The 18,044-nt window shown below is 39.9% G+C and overlaps 2 protein-coding genes across 5 annotated transcripts; one reads left to right on the plus strand and one right to left on the minus strand.

Moving 5' to 3' along the window:
- The first annotated feature begins 97 nt into the window (after window positions 1-97).
- eIF4E5 (eukaryotic translation initiation factor 4E5) lies at window positions 98-1,234 on the plus strand. Its single transcript, XM_017144352.3, has 3 exons — window positions 98-613; window positions 673-860; window positions 910-1,234. The coding sequence occupies exons 1-3, from the start codon at window positions 276-278 to the stop codon at window positions 1,068-1,070; spliced, it is 687 nt and encodes a 228-aa protein (XP_016999841.3). The 5' UTR covers window positions 98-275; the 3' UTR covers window positions 1,071-1,234.
- A 75-nt stretch (window positions 1,235-1,309) lies between these two features.
- pbl (epithelial cell transforming 2 pebble) lies at window positions 1,310-17,395 on the minus strand. Of its 4 annotated transcripts, XM_070215184.1 has the most exons (12): window positions 16,920-17,395; window positions 12,575-12,788; window positions 7,311-7,446; window positions 7,138-7,244; window positions 6,825-7,074; window positions 5,298-6,662; window positions 3,903-4,034; window positions 3,488-3,838; window positions 2,486-3,427; window positions 2,314-2,424; window positions 2,098-2,247; window positions 1,310-2,037 (listed from the first exon to the last, which is right to left on the minus strand). In XM_070215184.1, the coding sequence occupies exons 1-12, from the start codon at window positions 16,948-16,950 to the stop codon at window positions 1,909-1,911; spliced, it is 3,918 nt and encodes a 1,305-aa protein (XP_070071285.1). In that variant the 5' UTR covers window positions 16,951-17,395; the 3' UTR covers window positions 1,310-1,908. The 4 variants fall into 4 exon arrangements, with proteins under 4 accessions (XP_070071285.1, XP_016999838.3, XP_016999837.2 ...); XM_017144349.3 differs by lacking the exon at window positions 5,298-6,662; XM_017144348.3 differs by lacking the exons at window positions 12,575-12,788; window positions 16,920-17,395 and adding an exon at window positions 8,272-8,704.
- Between the last annotated feature and the right edge of the window lie 649 nt (window positions 17,396-18,044).

An 18,044-nucleotide genomic window follows, 5' to 3' on the forward strand; every position in this document is an offset into this window, starting at 1 on the left:
GCAGTATTTATAAATGAATAAAAATAATTTATATTATAAAACCAGCATAGTATTCTGTTTACTTAAATTCAAACAACGAGTAGGTGTCATTGTTTAATATTCTTCTTTTCGATACGTTTCGTTTAGGTCTTAGAAAAATGTGCTAAAGTATTTTTGGTTATCCGTAAGCAATTCCCACTCGAATCGCAACTAAATTCGTTGAGACCACAGCCGTTGAGGTCAACATATAAATTAAAGTAATCTGTTTGTAGCGAAACAAAACCATAACCAACATCATGGCCAGTGCACAAGTGCATAGTTTTGATTTCAAGGAGCAGCAGCAGGATCAGCATCAACAGCTAGAGAATCCAAATCAGGAAGGTCTTCCACAGGAGAGCAAGAATCAGGAGCTTATCGATGAGGAGCTATACCAAGTGGAGTACAAGCATCCTCTGGAGCATGTGTGGACTTTGTGGTACTTGGAGAACGATCGCACCAAGCACTGGAAGGACATGTTGAACGAGATCACCCAGATCGACAGTGTGGAGACCTTCTGGAGCTTGTACTATACCATCAAGACCCCATCGGAGCTGAAGATTGGATGCGACTACTCCATGTTCAAGAAGTGCATAAAGTATGGGGAGATTATCTATTATAACATATACCAATAATAATCCTTTCTCTATTTTTAAGACCCATGTGGGAGGATGAGGCGAACATTAAAGGAGGTCGCTGGCTGGTTACAGTGGGCAAAAGCGCCAAGGTGGAACTGGATCGCATTTGGCTGGATATTCTCCTGATGATGGTGGGCCAAACCTTCGACTATTCCGATGAAATCTGCGGCGCTGTCATCAACATACGCGCCAAGAGCAACAAGATCTGTAAGTTCTACAAATCTCTTTTATATTAAGTAACAACTCTCCATTGCAGCCGTTTGGACCGCCAATGGCAACAACGAAATGGCCATTCTCGAGATTGGCCAGAAGCTGAAGATGCTCCTGCATCTGCAATCCCATAATCTGCAATATCAACTTCATTCCGATGCAATGTGCAAAATCAATTCGGGCGTCAAATCGGTTTACACTCTCTAAAAGGAGTCATGAGGTCCTCTTCGTTATTATATTTTTATTTTTATACACCAGATTCGTATGTGTGGAAAATGAGATTGGCTTAGTGTTTATGAACGATTACTTGGAAATGCCTAAACAAAATTGTTTGAGAAACTAAATTAAAGAACGAAATTTCTTACGCCTAATATTGGCATCTTTTGGGGTTGAAGTTGGTTTGTTGCCTACTTTCTTGCTTTAAACTATAGAGAATAAAAATGGCATTGCTTTTAAAATATTTTTCTTTAATCATTGTTCATATATTAACTTAAACATCATCATGCTTTGAATGCCTTACGACTTAGGGCCGTAATTGCCTACTCAAGCAAAATCGTTGAGCTTTAATCAATATAGTAAGATAGGGTTTTTAAAAAATTTACTCAGTAAACATTCACAGCTTGTTGCGGTGTGGCGATCATCCGACCGAAACCGAAACCCATTCGAATCGATCGTTCGGTGCGTGCGTGAATGCGATCCCTAGTCACTGCAATGAGTAGTTGGTTACATTTAGCGACGCGACACAATTATTCGGGCACGGGAGAGTACAAATATGGAGAACTATATACAAGTTAATCATGGTCAATCGATAGCTCGGGCGAACGCTTCAACATTCGCGAGCTTCACATCGACAGGTGCAACTTAACGATACATTTTAAAATCTAGACAATATTGGACGCGTGATTTTATGTTTCTGGTTGTTTTGTGAGATTACGAATTCGAAGGTTGCATCAGCACTCGAACATGGGCCACCCATGCCCAAGGAATAGCACTGCAAAATGGAATACACAAATTGACTGCGGAGTCATCATCATCATCTTCAGCTCTAAATGCGGCCCACAACGGCCTTGTTTTTCCGCGTGGGTTGCACCGAGAGTGGCGGCACCACTAGCATCTCGGACTGCGTTGACGGCGAACTGCTTCGCATGCTGGCGCAGTCCTCATCATCCACCTCCTAAAATATATATGGTTAAACATTAGTGGTTGCTCATTTCGATTCTCTACTTTTACACACGTTTATATTCGTGCAGCTGGCCAAACGCATCTGGGCCAATTGAGAGGCGGGCGTCAGGGAGTTTGTGCTGCCGAAAGGCGAAGTCATCATGGTGGAAACGGCCCGTTTCAGCTTATTGGGCGTCTTGTTGAAGGAGAAGGCACGACCCACCTAAGAAGATGATAAATATTTGTATTCTAAAAGTTGCTATTCTCATATTCACTTCAAAAAACCCACCTTAAGTCGCGTCTTGGCCGCCAGTTTGAAGGCCTTGCTCAGCGTGCTGACATTTACATCGCTTATGTCCACCTCCAGTTCCTGGGAGGTACGACAAATCAAGAGTTTGTCCTGCAAGACAAGAATATAAACATAAATTCCAGGTTCTAAGTCCATATAGTCTTCTATTTACCGCATCTGTTCGGCAAGTATGAGCTGCGATCTGGTTGCACAACTTCTTCACATACACCGACTTGTCTGTCTCCTCGTCGCTGATCGTAAACGTATAGAGCTTCTCCTTATCGCCACGCAGAAGTAAACCAAAGGCCCGCGGACTGTCCGAGATGTCGATCACCAGCCGTATCGTATTCAGCGATATCAGCTTGAGATGCTTATGCGTCTTGGCGGTGCTCGGTGATTTGGCGGTATTGAAACCCTTTGAACGTCGCTTGCACAGCTCGATGGAATCAGAGAAGAGGTACAGGACCAAGCTATCACCACGACCACTCAGGGAGTCGGAGAGCTCGTTTACCTCGCATTTCAAGATAAAACTGCGATTGGAGCTCACCAAATGCGCCGGACAACCGTCGATATCGTTGAATATATCGAAGATGGCCATGCGCGATTCGGTCCGCCGCTTGTCCTCGTTGATGTGCAGCGTCACCTGCTTAATGGCCTTCAGTGCCTCCTCCAATCGTCCGTGATCCGCATTGCCGCCGCTCGTGTGCTTCAGGATGTCATTCAACAGCAGACTGATGCTGGGCAACCGCTGTACCGGCCGTATCATCAGATCCTGCAGCCCCTGACGGCCGCACTCCGGTTTCGTCTGATTGATCTTGAGGAAGGCGTGGAAACGGGGATATTCCCGATCGCAGTACTGCAGTTGCTCCTTCATTTGCTCGAAGAAATTCACGTACGGCGGATAGGCTTTGATCAGCTCGTCGCGGTGTTGGATGATAATGTCGCCAATGAGGCAATCCTCCCGCCAGTTGGCATGCAGCTTGCGCAGATGCTCCAGCATGCTCTGGTGAACCTCGTGGATGGGCAGAAAGTTGCCGAAGATGGTCTTGATCTCGGACTTGTTAAGCAGCGGATCATTGGTCTCGGCCAACTCCTCCAGTTTATTTTTGAAGAGCTGCAAAAGGAGAGCAAATAAATTAATAGGATACAATGAAAAAGATTTTATTCAACCTACATTCAGTATGGTATCCAATATGCCCACATAGTTGGACTCTGTGGTATAGAAGTCCATAAAGTGGTTGAAACGCATCGATTTCTTGGCTGGCGTGGCATCACTCGCCTCCGGCTCGGCATGCAGCAACTTATCTGACTCCAGTTTATCCGGACTGGTGGTGCAGTCGAAGAAGCTATTCGAAACGGACAGTTGACCGGCATCCGAGACGGAGGAGCGTCGCTTTCCAGAGCCCAAGGGCGTGCCCTCCAGGATGATGCGTTGCGAGAAACGCTTGCGTTTCCGCTTGTTAAAGCTAATGGGTAACGAATCCCGACGATCTGTATTCGGTGTATTCGTGATGCTGTCCAAATACTAAAATATTCAGAAGGTAATCAATTGTTAATTTCAGCATGTAGAGTATGAGTAATCCACTTACGTCGCCAAACAGATAGTCCATCTCGTTGGCATAGCCATTCTGTATGGTATACCAGAACCAGTCTGATTTCAGGATGTGCGTGTGATTATTCTTGGGCTCCGGCTTCGTCACAGTCGAGTGCTCGTCAACCACCTGAATGGCAAGAAGACAAGACGTTTAGTTTAGTATTTCAAAAAGAGATGCGGAATGTGTGCTAGATCGCAGAAAAAAATGTTTTGTTTGCTGCCTAATTTAGATTATACGAAACGTAGTCAATCAAGCGTCTATATAGATGGTATATAGATAAAGATATAGCTCGGCACAGCAGCAGCAAGCACAATAAATTTTGAACACATTCATCAAATGCAAAAAGGCCAAACAAAACATTTTTAGTGCACATTTTTGGCAGCACTTTGAAACGGCAAAGATCTTGGCGAACGAAACGAGGCAAGAGTGTGAAGCTACGGAACATTAATGCAAATTCTTTTGCCCCGAGAACGGGTAACATTTGTGTAAATATTTGTTAATCCATCAAGAAAATAATAATAATAATTCACCAAAATGCGAAGGAATCGCTCGTGCTAGACGAGTAAAGGTTTGCTCGATTCTATTCTTCTCTCCATTTCTCATTTGTTTCAATTTATTTATCTACGTTTTTTTCTAGTCGGCATTTTTAACATTTATTCAAGCTGAACGAAAGTCTATAACCGGTGTGTGTGAGGGGTGTGTGTGTTTTGTGTGTTGCGAATAAATGTTATTCCAATATTTATTGTGCTGCTGTGTTTGGTTGTTTTTTTTATTTTGTGCGCTGGCCAGAAAAGTATAGTGAATAGACCATAGGAAACCAAAGTTATTTACAGAAGAAATTCCAGACACCGCACCAAATTAGATGTTATATGAGTTGTGACTTAAGCTACGGCATGACCATTAAATAACAATTAACAAAACATTTGGGATTCGGGATGGAAGGAGGCTGGATGATGGATGGCGGGGTATTGGGGAAAATCGCGTGGTACAGCAACTGAAATAATGTTAAAAATGCTCGAACAGAATTTATTGAACGCAATAAAAACATGGAAGAAAGGCGAAACAAGTATTTTAGATATTTCTCATAGAACTTTAAAATATATGGCTTTGAAATATAAAACACAGATGAAATTCTCAATACTAAAGCTGAAAATTGGTTAAAAATAGTATAGTAAAATGTTAGATCATGAATAAATTGAATGATTCGTTTTTGGGAAACATTGGTACCCTAATATTACGATAATAATATCTAGAATGCAAAATCAAATGGTTTATAGGTTTTAAACCAATTATAATATTTTTTTCCTCTTCAAAATCTTTGCCGTTTCGAAAAGTCTCCTTTAAAAATGACGATCCTTTACAGAAAACACTTATGAATTTCAAAAGTACCATTGGCATGGGCTCTTCTATGTGGGCGGGGCTGTAACGCCTCGTTGTCGACTCTTCGGGAGACTTAATTACTAGCACCGAGCTATGTACAGCGATCGGAGTCGATAGTATGGGAGATGACGATGATGATGATGGTGGTGGCTTAGCAGGCGTGACGGCAGCAGCACAGAAAGCAAACGTGTGGGTGGCGGAATCATTGGCATCCAGGGAGGCAGTGGGATTGGGATTAGGGAGGGGATTGAGAATGGGTGTGGATGGGTTAGTTAGGGTCAGAGCGGAAACAACACCGGAGACGGGGCCAAAGAGACGCTTGGCTGTTTTCGGCGTGGCCGTGGATCTGAGCTTGGGGGCTTTGGGTGTCTTGAAGCCACTATCCAGTTGGGTGGAGCATTCCGGAGTGCCATCGAGACCTCTGTCCGTTCTACGACTGCTGCTTCTTGTTATCCTGCCGCAAAAGCTGCGCAGTTTCTCCTTGACTGGCTTTCTGATGGATTCATTGAGGGTAAGATTTATGGAGGAGGCCAGTGAGCAAATCGAGTTATCAGCTGCCTCGCTGCCGATGAAACTGGAGGCGTCTGCTACTGAGCTCCTGCGTGGTCTTAAAGTCTTCATTAGTGGTTCGGCCACAAAGCTTACGGACCGCCGCAGGGTCCTAGAAATAGATCCCGTGCGTATGAGCTTGGGTTTCTTTGTGCTCGCTGGCAACGCAAAGGAATCCACCGACATCAGGGACACATTGTCGAAGCTATCCCTCTTGCGCTTCAAATCATTCTCCGAAGCGGGCAGATCATCCGTCTCCAGGTCGCACTCGTCAATAGCTTTTAATATGGGCGAAATATTCTGGGTGGTGCTCTCGAAATCCAAGACAATACCATCCATTTCGGGTGAACTTAGAGGCGTGGCAGCTTTTAAACTAGTCCTTATTTTACTCGTCTTTGGCGTGCTGGCTTGGACATCCTCCTCGGCTTGCTCTTCTTTTAAAGGTTGCTCCTCTTTGGGTTTCTGTTCTTCCTCAAAGTCCTCTTCATCTGATTCAGGCAACTGATCATCTCCTGGGTTTCTTATATCCGCCGCCTCCACAAAGAGGCGTTCGTCAAAATGTATATCATCCTCGTCGTCAAAGGCCTGATTCTCCTTTTGATCAAGATCCAATGCCACTCCATTGTCCGTTTCCGTTTGGGACAGTTCCTCCCTTTTGATTGCAGCCGGCTCAAGATCCTCAGCCTGCCGTTGCTCTTTCTCCTCCGCATGCGATGCACTAATGCCTGAGTTTTGGGATTCGGGTGGGTTGTTTGTTAGGGTGCTTGGGTTAGTATCTGTGCTAGTGCTAGTGCTTGTAAATACTGCGCCCGTATTGGGCATCACCTGGAAGACACACGGATTAGGTTTGGTGGGTAAAAATAATGAGCCGTTTAAAACAGCAAAAAAGCTTGTACAGAAAATATAAGTCAAGCATGCAAACTACAAACTCCAAACTACCCAAAAAGCTTGCATCTTAGGATTAAGTATCAAAAATGGTAGACTCACGACATGTGAGCACTCCGGATCCTCGAGTTCGGCGCAAACGCCTCCGTTCTCTAAAAGTACGTCCACCATGTGCTGATGCTCCTCCGCTGGGAAGCCAAAAAAGCAAATCTTCTGGCCCTCGAAGGCCTTCAGGCGATGCGTCTTGGTGAAGATCTCCTGCGTGGCGTCGAACTCCAGGGAATTTCGATCCGACCAGGCGGCAAACACCCAAGCAGGACGAACCACGGTCAACCGGAAGGTTTTGGCGTACCTATAAAATATTTTAAAATATTAGAATAGGTTGTTTAGGTTTTAATTTGATCATAGAACTCACTGGTACTTTTCGCCGCCACTGTGGTTGCAAATTAAATGCGTGGTCTTTGTGTTCAGATCCTTCTTGATGCAGCCGCCCATTGAATGAATGAGATTAACCAGCTTGGTCTGTGAAATAGATTTATTTAAAAGTTAGTTTTAGACCGAGGAGGAGACTCATTTCCAGCCACTCACCAGCTCATCCTTTTTGCGTATGCCCGTGAAGCAAGTGACCACGCCGCGCATCGCGTAATTGTAAATGGGCCGCGAATTCTGGCCCAGTGTCTGTTTCATCTCGGCCGCGTACTTCAAAGCCGGCGGTCCCAGAATACTGCAAGTGATATAAAGGGAGCGGCAATTAAATATTTATGTGGCACACTTTTGAGTTATGCAAGGCAATCTGGCTTTTATGTCCCAATTGACCTTGGTAGTTGCACTTGCAGTGGCCATAATTCAATTCGAAACGGTTGGGTATCGGTAACGCTATCTTCCTTGCCCGTTTGCATTCCGGACACAAATGATACTGAACTTTGACTGAAGAACCGAATTCGAATCAGACTAAGGGCTCTTTTGTTTACCCTACCGGACATCGACAGCTGTTGGGATAGCCCATCCTCAACCCATTCCTCAACCCAACTGGCAAAAGCCGGAAGTTCTTATAAACAAATCAATCGAGCGGAAGCTGACGCAGCCTGACATGTCGAGCATTGTTTGCCACATTTCGAATGATGCACTTTGTGGGCGTAGGGGGACGTATTTATGATACTTAAAATGTGTGTACATTTATTTATGTGGCTCATCAAGGCGCAATTATAATTATGGCCGGGGATTCGAAAACAATTCGCGGTGCATGCATTGAGTAATGCTTTTGATTTTGGGAGAAAATTTATGAATGATTCTTTGGAATGGAATCTCTAGGGGGAGATATGCATGGATAATACTCAGCTTTGCTAAAGACTTGTATTTTTGAATGGCCATTTAAAATTAGGGAATAAAGCATTCTATTCTTAGCATTGAATGGATTTTATGTGGTTTTATTTTTATATTTTTTTGCGAATTCCAGAGATTTATAAGCTAAGACCATTTACTGAATTGGTTTTCTTAATTTACATTTATTATAATCTATTTTCATCGTTTAGCTTTGGTTCTCACTCACAGTTTCCAACTTCCTTTTGTAGTTTTCTCCCCTGGTTCCATTTTCACTAGATCTTTCACTTTCTTAGACATTTCTCAGGTTGACTTCCTGCTGTCACTTTCACTTCTTCTTTCTTATTATATCTACTATCATATCACTTTACATTTGCATTCACACATTTCACCCACAATTCTGGCTGTTAGGTTCAGTTGACCTTACCAACAAAGGAAGGTTTCCATATGCTCAAATATTTGTCGCGGGCAAATGGAACGATTTTGTCTGATTCAGAGCACCAGAATATGAATAAGTTGAGACATATAGCCGGAGGAGCCGAGCGACAAGAGTTTATGATTCTATCCGGGCAACTAAACAAACACAACTGCCAGCCTCGTTGCTTGGGAAAATTATTGAATAAACGATGAGGCGGCAGCGAGCGAATGGAAAATGGAAATAGAAAATGCCTGACATGCCAGGCGGTCCGGTCCACCCTCTCGGTTCCTTCTCCTCTCTTCCTAGATTTTCCCCACTTTTCAGCTTGTTCTCTCCTCATCACTTAATGTGGCACATAAGTGGCAAATGCTATACAGGCGTGATATATTCCTATAAGAAGTGCAAACCTCTCTCTTAGTTGGAGAATGTGCGATTTACAGAGAAAAACTGTTTCTTTGCAAAGTTTTTAAATAAAACGATTTGTAAGGATTAAAAAGTCTACAATATGTTTTTAAAAAATTAATTTAAAATAATATTTGATTTTGTTTTTTAATTGTTATATTTTTTCAATCAAATTTAAAATGTCCTTTATAAAGCCTTGTAAAATTTTCTTCTTTAAAATGTTGGACGTACAACTTGCTACTATTTTTGTCAAAAATTAATTTAAAATAAAAAAAATGTCTTTTATTTATTACTTTAATTTATTTACATTTTAATATGTTCAATGTTTTATATATATCCTTGCTGTATAAATATATGTAACTAGTCTAATATTCCCGTTATATGTTAGAAATAGACACAAAAATAAATATTTTTCAAAGCAATTTTTTTTTCTGTGTAAAAAAAACCTACACCAAGAGAGGTGACAGTAAACAAATTCAAACAAATTCAAACGGAGACAGGTGAAATGCAAAGAGAGTTGAGCCAAACAAATATTTAAGCAGCCGCGAGAAAAGAAATGAAATTCCAAGGAACAATTAAATATTTCTCTTCGGGATCCAAGGAAAACCCAGGAAAATACGGCTGCTTAGTCAAAGCATAAAAATGCGCAGCGCGTGCTCGACAACAATTTATATATGAGTGCGATCGGATTGGAGTGGATCGGGGGATCTGGGGGTTTCGGCCTCGACAATGGATGGATGATCTGCCATCTCTAGGAACTGGCGATTCTTTTGTAAAGTGCGCCGATCTTTGACTGAACACGGGGCACTCGAACTTTGCGAGGGTCAAAACTATAGAACAGTCAATGACATGTCGTTCGCGGACTCTTTTCTCGTTCTGCCTCAATTAATTCGCCATATCAAAACTTAAATAAATTATCTACTCGTCCGCAGAAATATAATAAATATTTAAATATATGTAAGCACAGCAGAGCACACATCATATAAATGCCTCAATAAAAACGTATAAATTCTGATCTTTTTTTGCTATTTGTTAAACTTTTTTATGGCAAAGAATTTCCGTTTTGTCCCAAAACGCTTCTTTCAACACTTTGACATCGCTCGATTTGAATATACACGAATTCCTATAGATTCTTGGCGCCAAGAGATTGCTGCAATGCCACCTCCTCCATTTGATTCAGAGGAAACTTGGCCAATGGCACCACAGATTTTAGCTTCCCAAGAGATGTCCCCAAGAAATTCATGCAAAAAAACAAAAACGATTCATTTTCGATTTCTGTAGAAGAAATACTATTTGAAATTGTCATGCCAGCGTTTTATTTGTTTATATTTTTAAGTCTATTTTCATTCTCAGTTCGCTACGTCCCCAAAATAGGCAATGAAATGCTCGGAGACTTCCCCCATTATGCGAATGGATCATCCTATGATTCAGATTCTATATGCCATGCTGGGAACAACGATTAACAAGATCTTTGTGGCATCATTTTGGTCGAGGTTAAGTGGCCGTTAAAGTGCCTTCGGTCATTCTTTCCACTTATCTGGGATTTCTCAGAATATCTCATTAAAATTTCATCGGTTTTCCATTGGGTTCTGCGTACTTTTAATCAGAACTGCTTTTGTGCAATAAAAGGTAGCATTTGTCCACTAATTAAAACTGTAAGTTGTATAACATTTTTAAAAAGGAAATCAAAGGAAAATTAAATTTGAGTGAAAACTGCTCTAAAAGCATTTCTATCAACAAACTGTCTTTATATCTTTTTTTAAGATTGTTTATATAATAATGATGTTTTAAGATTTGAAGATCAAGGAGATTTACTTGTCATTAAATTCAAAAACAGGATGATCCCGTTCGCACTTTTATTTGGTGCATTAAACTAACAAACAACTTGGTCAAAACAGAGATTATATAAATTTTAAAGATCACATTAAATACACCTGTAATAAACAGTCACGATTTATTCATATCAGTTGACAAAAACAAACTCGGAAAGTGCATATTTATTTAAAAAATAAACAACTGACACTGCAGACAAACTTTTTACGTAGTTTTCCCAAGTGATAAACAAATACCTAATTTAATTCCAGTTTATGTTTTTCTATAGGCGAATATCAATTAAATTTATAGATGGAAAACTACAATAAAAAAATGTGAAACATGAAATATAATTAGCTCAGAGGAAAAACAACTTATACGCACCTCAGCTTTGTTTTATTTTTCGCTCATTTAGCAAGCAGAAAAAAGTGGTGAAAAACAAATACAAATTGCAATAACAAAACGAACCAAAACATGAATGAAAATCTATGAAATAAATAATAATTCTTAATGGGGAGTGAAGAAGCTTCTTTTTGGCATTTTTCCTTACAAGCAAAGCGTGTTGGGAAAACATGAAACGGAAAGGCAAACGCCCACCGACCCCTCTAATTCATAACAACTTAAACGCATTTGGTGACCTCCAAAAAAAGCTCGTAAATAAATGCTAACCGAAGTATGGCAAAATTATGGTTACTCACTAATGAGACAGGGCAGAGGTTGGTCCCCTAAAAAAGTCAACAAAATGGAAAAGTGTTTTGGGGGCGGAATCAAAAGCGTGTATGTTATTTGAGGCTATTACTACGCAGCAGGCAAATTAATCAAGCGTGCAAAAAATCAAGAAGCGAACCAAACAGAACCGGACCGAACACATATAGAGCAGAAGAGCAAACATTTGCGCAAGTTTCAAATTTGACAACAATTTGTAGCAGGCGAAAAATTATTGCGAGCTTTTTGCGACGAGTCGAAGTCGTATATGCCCTTTAAGAGGTAATATTAGTTCTATTCCTAGTGATTTTTTATAATTTTGATCCATATGCATCCACAAATATTAAATGGATTAAACCTTGATTTTTAAACCTTTAAACACATTTACATTTATCATGATCAGTTTTGTTTACTATTAAGTAATTTACACTAGAGGTAAAATATGGATTTCATTGTAGGTTTTTCTTGCTAATTTTATCATTTTTACACGCACCAAAATTCTGTTTACATACAACAGGTGTAATCTTTTGGGTTTCTTCCTTGAAAATGCATTTAAACATAACTATAGACAAAGAAAAATCTTTTGAATATTTGTTTACCGTTAAAGAATATTATTATTCTATAGATTTTCTTTATTGGTAACATTAAAGCCGAGTTATGAATGGGTATAATTGAATGTAATGTAATTAAATTTTCTAGAAATGCATTTAATTTACAGATTTGTAAGCACAGACAAATTGAAATGTTCTGTCGGGCTATACCCTGTATCTATAAAGTGTTTATTTCTTTTCTAAACATTTAAGTACAGCTGACAGTCTGAGGAAAGGGTATAGAATCGGAAGGAAGACGAAGATATATATGGCGCATGGCTGGCGCTGTCAATCTAAGAATTGCTGGCTAACGAATGGATCGTTCAGGGGGGAAATTGGAGAGGGGGAAGTATCCCCGTGCGTGTGTCTCGATTTCAAACTCAATTTGCTGCGGCTCAGCATGGCATGATGATGGCTGCGATGATAATGGCTCTCGACTGGGCTTCTCACAGCCAAAAAGTGGGTTGAAAATAGAGGAAGGGGGGCGGACAGCTGGCCACATGTGACAGATTTGTGCCCAGCCCACCCGTTTTGTCTAAATTAAGCAGCCTTCTTGCTCTTCTGGTTTCACCGAGTTATTATTAGTGGCGGTGACTAGTACTCACCATTCCTTCTGCTTGTGTATCGCCTCGAAGCTGGCACCCTCGAAGTCGTCGAGCACGTAGAAGGTCCGCCAGTCCGACTCCCCGATGATGTCCAGACCCGTGTCCGATGTGACAATGGGCAGGCCAAAGGATTCGGCTGCCTGCAGCGTGTCCGCATCCTGGCCAACAGCGCCCACCAGGCAGATTCGAGTGGGCAGCGTTGTAATGGACATCTCTGGTGGGCGAAACAAATGGAAAAAAAACATTAGAAAATCAGAAACATGCATTGTGTGCGCATTGTGCTCTCAAAACTCAGAAATATTCAATGGTATATGGTATGGTGTTAAGTGCATGTCAGACATGAATCAACTAAATAAAAGCAGGTCGTTGGTTTGGGTCGAATCAGGAATTTTCTGGAATACCTTAAAATATATAACCAACATTATAAGCTTAAATAATAATTATTTCAGTAACTGATGACCCAAAGTAATTTATTTATTTTATTAACTAATGAACTTTATGACATGAATATGAAATAGAGTCATTTCAATAAAAATCCGATATGACTAATGTCAAATTTATGATTCAAGCATATCAACTTGCTATTTTATCATTTCATAAGTTATAAAAATACTGTTTTTAAATACCTAATTTATTATTTTATTTTACCATTATTGTTAATGTCTTTATTCATATCAAAATGATCTTAATTTTGAAAAAATATTAAATTAACCTGTGCTAAAACCGTCAACGCCAGAACCCATACACCTCCAACTCTCTTTTGTTTACAGGGGACTGGAAAAAAGATTTTGTTTGATTTATGGCTATTTTGTGGATTTGTTTGTTTATGCAATTGAGTGTTCGAGACAGGCGAAGAGATCGAGGGAAAATTGTGCAAAATAAAACAAAGAAAGGCGAAGAAACAGAGCAGAGCGACTAACGAAAATAGAACCCCTTGAGGATGTAGAGATGTAGAAATGGAGGATATTCAGCAAAATCCCCAGCAATGCGCTGTCGATCATTAAGCAGCCAAAATGCGAGCTGTTGACATCAATTTTAATTGTGCCGATTCCTTAGTCGCCGCAAAGAGCGACCTTCGCTTCGTTCCCATACTTAGTTTTTGACACACAAGGAAAGTAGAGTATGCGAAATGAAAAGAACGCAAAATACTAGGGCTAGAAAATTTGTGTTTTCAAGTGCAAATCATTTACCCCCAATCGACATGGACACAACACATGGAAGAAGGCCGCAGACGGCGGGCGGCTTTGTTGCATTAATTTTATCCAGAATTGTGCAGCTGTAACCGATGCCAATTGCATCTATATCTATATATCTGTACACCAGCACTTGTATCCGTATCTGTATCTGTAGTATCTGGCGAGACATTCGCCACTTGTGCAATTGAACAAAGTCCAGGAAACTGCAGAAGAAGAACTGCGGTTCGTGTCGTATTCTCTCTCTCTGACGTTCCGGAATTTTCAGATAGATATTCCAGATATGCATTCCCAAAACAAGCGATAAACAATGCAATTTACCTAATGGAAATCGCTGGGATTTATGGACTAACAAAATATTTATAAGGTAGGAACACCTCAGGAATGTGAAATCTAATAAAGGCTTTGATAGGGAATGTGCATCACGGGAATAAAGAATTTATAGCATTTTTTATAGCCCTAAGAAAATGTTCACATCATCTAACATAATGAAGTTCCCTGTTTGATTTATTTACTCAACTTGAATGACATTTTCTGCTATAAAATGTTTTTAATTCTGATAATTCTTTTTACAGGTTTGATCTATTATATATAATTGTATTAATCATTCTTTCAAAGTATGTTAAAGATGGTTATTATTATGTTAAAGACTAATTTCTTCCGCGAATTGCTGTGATAGCAATTAAATAAACACGACATTTAATGTTTTCCACTGAAACTGATATATTAGATTTTCGAATTCGTCTTAATTTCCCTGTTCTTGCACCTTTTTCTAGTGTTTTTCAATGTCTGGATGATTCACGAAAGTCCATACCCTACTTAAGTTTCCCTCTCGCTGTAGAAATATTATTATTTTTGCTTTTGCGAATATTCAACCCTTGAATTGAGTACCTGAAGGGCTTATCTGGGACTCCCTAAATACCTGTAAAATCCTCGTACACCTGACACAGGGCAGCCTGTCGGAGCTTCGACTGCTTGACTTCCTCGGCGGCGGCATATGTGAAATACGAGGCGGATTGTCGCTGAACCGTGACCACTTTGCTGCTCTTTTTGCCCAAGTGGCTTCCAAAGTTGAACTGAACAAGCGGTAAGTGCAACATTTTGCCCGAGGATCCTCGAGGATCGGACTCTAAAACATAACTAAATGCAGGACGGTCTCAGGGAACCCCTGAAAAATCGCATTTTGCATAGCCACAGGTGGTGGCTCCGTTTTGAGAAGAAGGTAAAATATGGGATGGATGGTAAGCAAAATTTCCGAGTGTGGGAAAAGTGCAGAAACTCACAGGTGGCGACCACCATTTTGCGCTATTCGGGAATTTCCTTCCTTTCTGCCTGAGCAAAATCCGCTGTTGTTATTTCTTTTCTGCTTTTCCTCGCTGGCTGCCTGCCAGAGACATGATGAAAAACTAATTGAGTGGCATCTGAGAAATGAAAAGCCATCGAAAGAGGGCTGTGGGTTTTTGGGTGGTCAGCCTCTTTACACGGGAAAAAAATATGCTTAAAAATACATCTATTATAATGGTAATCGTGGTAAAAAATTAGTTTTACATTTTTTTGTATTGTTTGGACTGTATTGCTTTTTAATAAAATCTTAAAACCTACAAAAAAATTCCATATTATTAAAAATATTATTTAATTATGTTATGAAATAAATGAAACGAAAAAAGAATTATAGCAAATAGCAATGAAATTATTTCCCGCTGTGTAGCAGATTTTGTCAAACAGCACAGACAGTCATCAAAGAAAAATCTTGTAATAAAATTACGTATCCCGCGGAAGCCTTGACGTAGAAAAAGACCAGATCCGAAGGTCTGCGGGGCAATGTAAAATGCCATTAGCATTGAGGGACGGAAAACACGGGCTACAGACTATATAGTCATAGTTTATATAGGCATGTGCGGCCTGTCAACATGTGTAAATGGAATACGAGGTAAGCGACCAGCGGGGTAGGTAAATCACCCGGTAAAAACAGAAACGAAAAAAAGGTGGAAGGATACTGCACAAGGGGAAGAAGAAGGAGAGAGCAGGAAGAGCGGGATAAGATCTTCTTACCTGAGGGAAATATCAGAGCAGGCAGAAGGGTATAAAATTATCAGCGGGAAAGGTTTGTTTTAAAGCTAAACAACATCAAAGGCGAATTGATTCCAAGTTGTTTTCCCGAATATAGACCTAGCCAACCAAATTATAAACTTTTAATTGATATTTGCGCATCGAATTCAGATACAAAATACATTTAATTCAATTTTATTTGTTTATATGCCGCTCGACGGAAAAATTCCTACCAGACAACATATTGACACGTTTTTTTAAGGCATTAACCTTTATATCAGGTATGGAATTATCTGTTACTGGTAACCGGGAACTGAAAGGTTTTAAGGGAAAAATATAAAAAAAAAAAAATATAAATAGTAAGAATTCAGCCCAAATTCAGCTGATAACCTGATAACCTTTTAGATGATTAGTTTTTTTTTAATTCTATGACAGAAGGGCAATCACAACCACTTAGTTCAATTCGTCATCTATAAATATTTGGAATGTTGTTTTATGGAACTTATATTTTGTACAATTTAAAGGTAATAAAAATGATTTTTCATAAACAAATTATCAAATTTTGAATACTTATAATGATGGCAAATAACTTCCAAGTAACTAGGTTCATTTCCTTAGCTAAAAAAGGCTAAGCTGGCATCACTGATAACAGGAACTGCTCACTTTTTGTTGTTGTTACCGATCCTTATTTTTACTCTCACTACAGTTAGGGCGCCTCTTGTGTTGTTGTTGTTGTGATTCTTGGTACAGTGCCGACAGAGAGAGGGAGAGAGAGGGGAAGGGAAGAGAGATAGAGGCAGAGAAGCTGACATTTGTGCGATAAATATTGTCTACACCGAAATAAATTCCGAAAATAAGATTAAAAAATCAGCGACGCGTTGCCGTAGCTTTTTTAGTCACACGCACACCATACATATAAAACATGTACTTATAGTCGAAATTTTGTTGCTGCCAGCGACATTTTTTATGAGGATCTTTTGGCCCCGACTGTGGTTTCACCCCGCGCCACCCCTTTTGGGCGACATTGAAAAATGAAATATTCGCGGGGTATTTCGACCTGCCACGCCCCCGGGCTGCCTCCCCGCCCACCTTTCAGTACTCACCGCATTTCGATTGCTCTTCAATGGTCTCCATTTCGATGGATCTTCTTTATTTGAGGCGGGATTAATTCGTGGAACACAAAAAGCGACACCAACACACTCAAACACAAAACGAACGCACAAGGAGACAAATAATTCGTTTGTACTCGATTCGTTTACTTATTTTCATTAACTGGTCGCTGTTCTCCTGCATTTATCGAGCATCTTTAAGTTGTTTTCTTTTTTTCTGCTTTTCAAATAACTCAGTTAAAAAGCGGCGCGCAATGGCAGAAATCCTCACTCACACACATACACGCGCACAGGCAGCGTCGCCTTGCTGTCTTCTTCTTCCTCGTCTAGCGATTCAGCGTACCTGTTTAAACAAATGTACTAACAAAACGATAAACTAAGCGAATTTGCACTCAAAGGGCACGCGTCAACGGCTGCGCGTCGGAATTACAAATCAAAACTCAACGGCCAAGCACGTCCGGTTCGTTTTTCTTTTCTAGAGGTGGAGAAACATCGATGGAAACATCGATGCATCGATGTTCTACAATTTTTTAGACACATCGATGTTTTTGTAACATTACCAATTTTAAAGAAAAGGGCGGAAAATGTGTTTTTAATTTAAGTTTACTGGTTTCAACTGGTGGTGTAGGATGGAAGCGGCGGTGTATTAAGCTTTTCATAATACTATCCTATAATACTATAATGTTAATATGCTGATCACTTAAATATTGTTGTTCGATTTTGTTTAATTTTTTTGCCGAATAAAGCCTTTGTTTATTTTGTTTTTAAATGAACTATATAAGTTTTTCAGTTGGGCTATATTATTCTACTGATTTATTTAAAAACCAAATAATAATAATTTTTGTAAAACATCGATGTTTCACTCGAAAATATATCAAAATATCAATATATCGAATATATATATCGATATTTTGTGCGAAAAAATAAATATTTTTATCGTGATATTTTGTTCATAAATAATAATAATTATAATAATAATAATAAATAGAAATGGGAAAGATGAGCGCCGGCAAGTGAAAATGGATCTGCCAAGTGCAACATTTGTGATAGAAACATAAAAACTAGGGGCAATAGCTCCAACCTGCTATCGCATTCAAAACACAACAATTGTATTTCGTT

The sequence above is a fragment of the Drosophila takahashii genome, chromosome 3L (genome assembly GCF_030179915.1).
Source record: "Drosophila takahashii strain IR98-3 E-12201 chromosome 3L, DtakHiC1v2, whole genome shotgun sequence".
Taxonomy (NCBI): domain Eukaryota; kingdom Metazoa; phylum Arthropoda; class Insecta; order Diptera; family Drosophilidae; genus Drosophila; species Drosophila takahashii.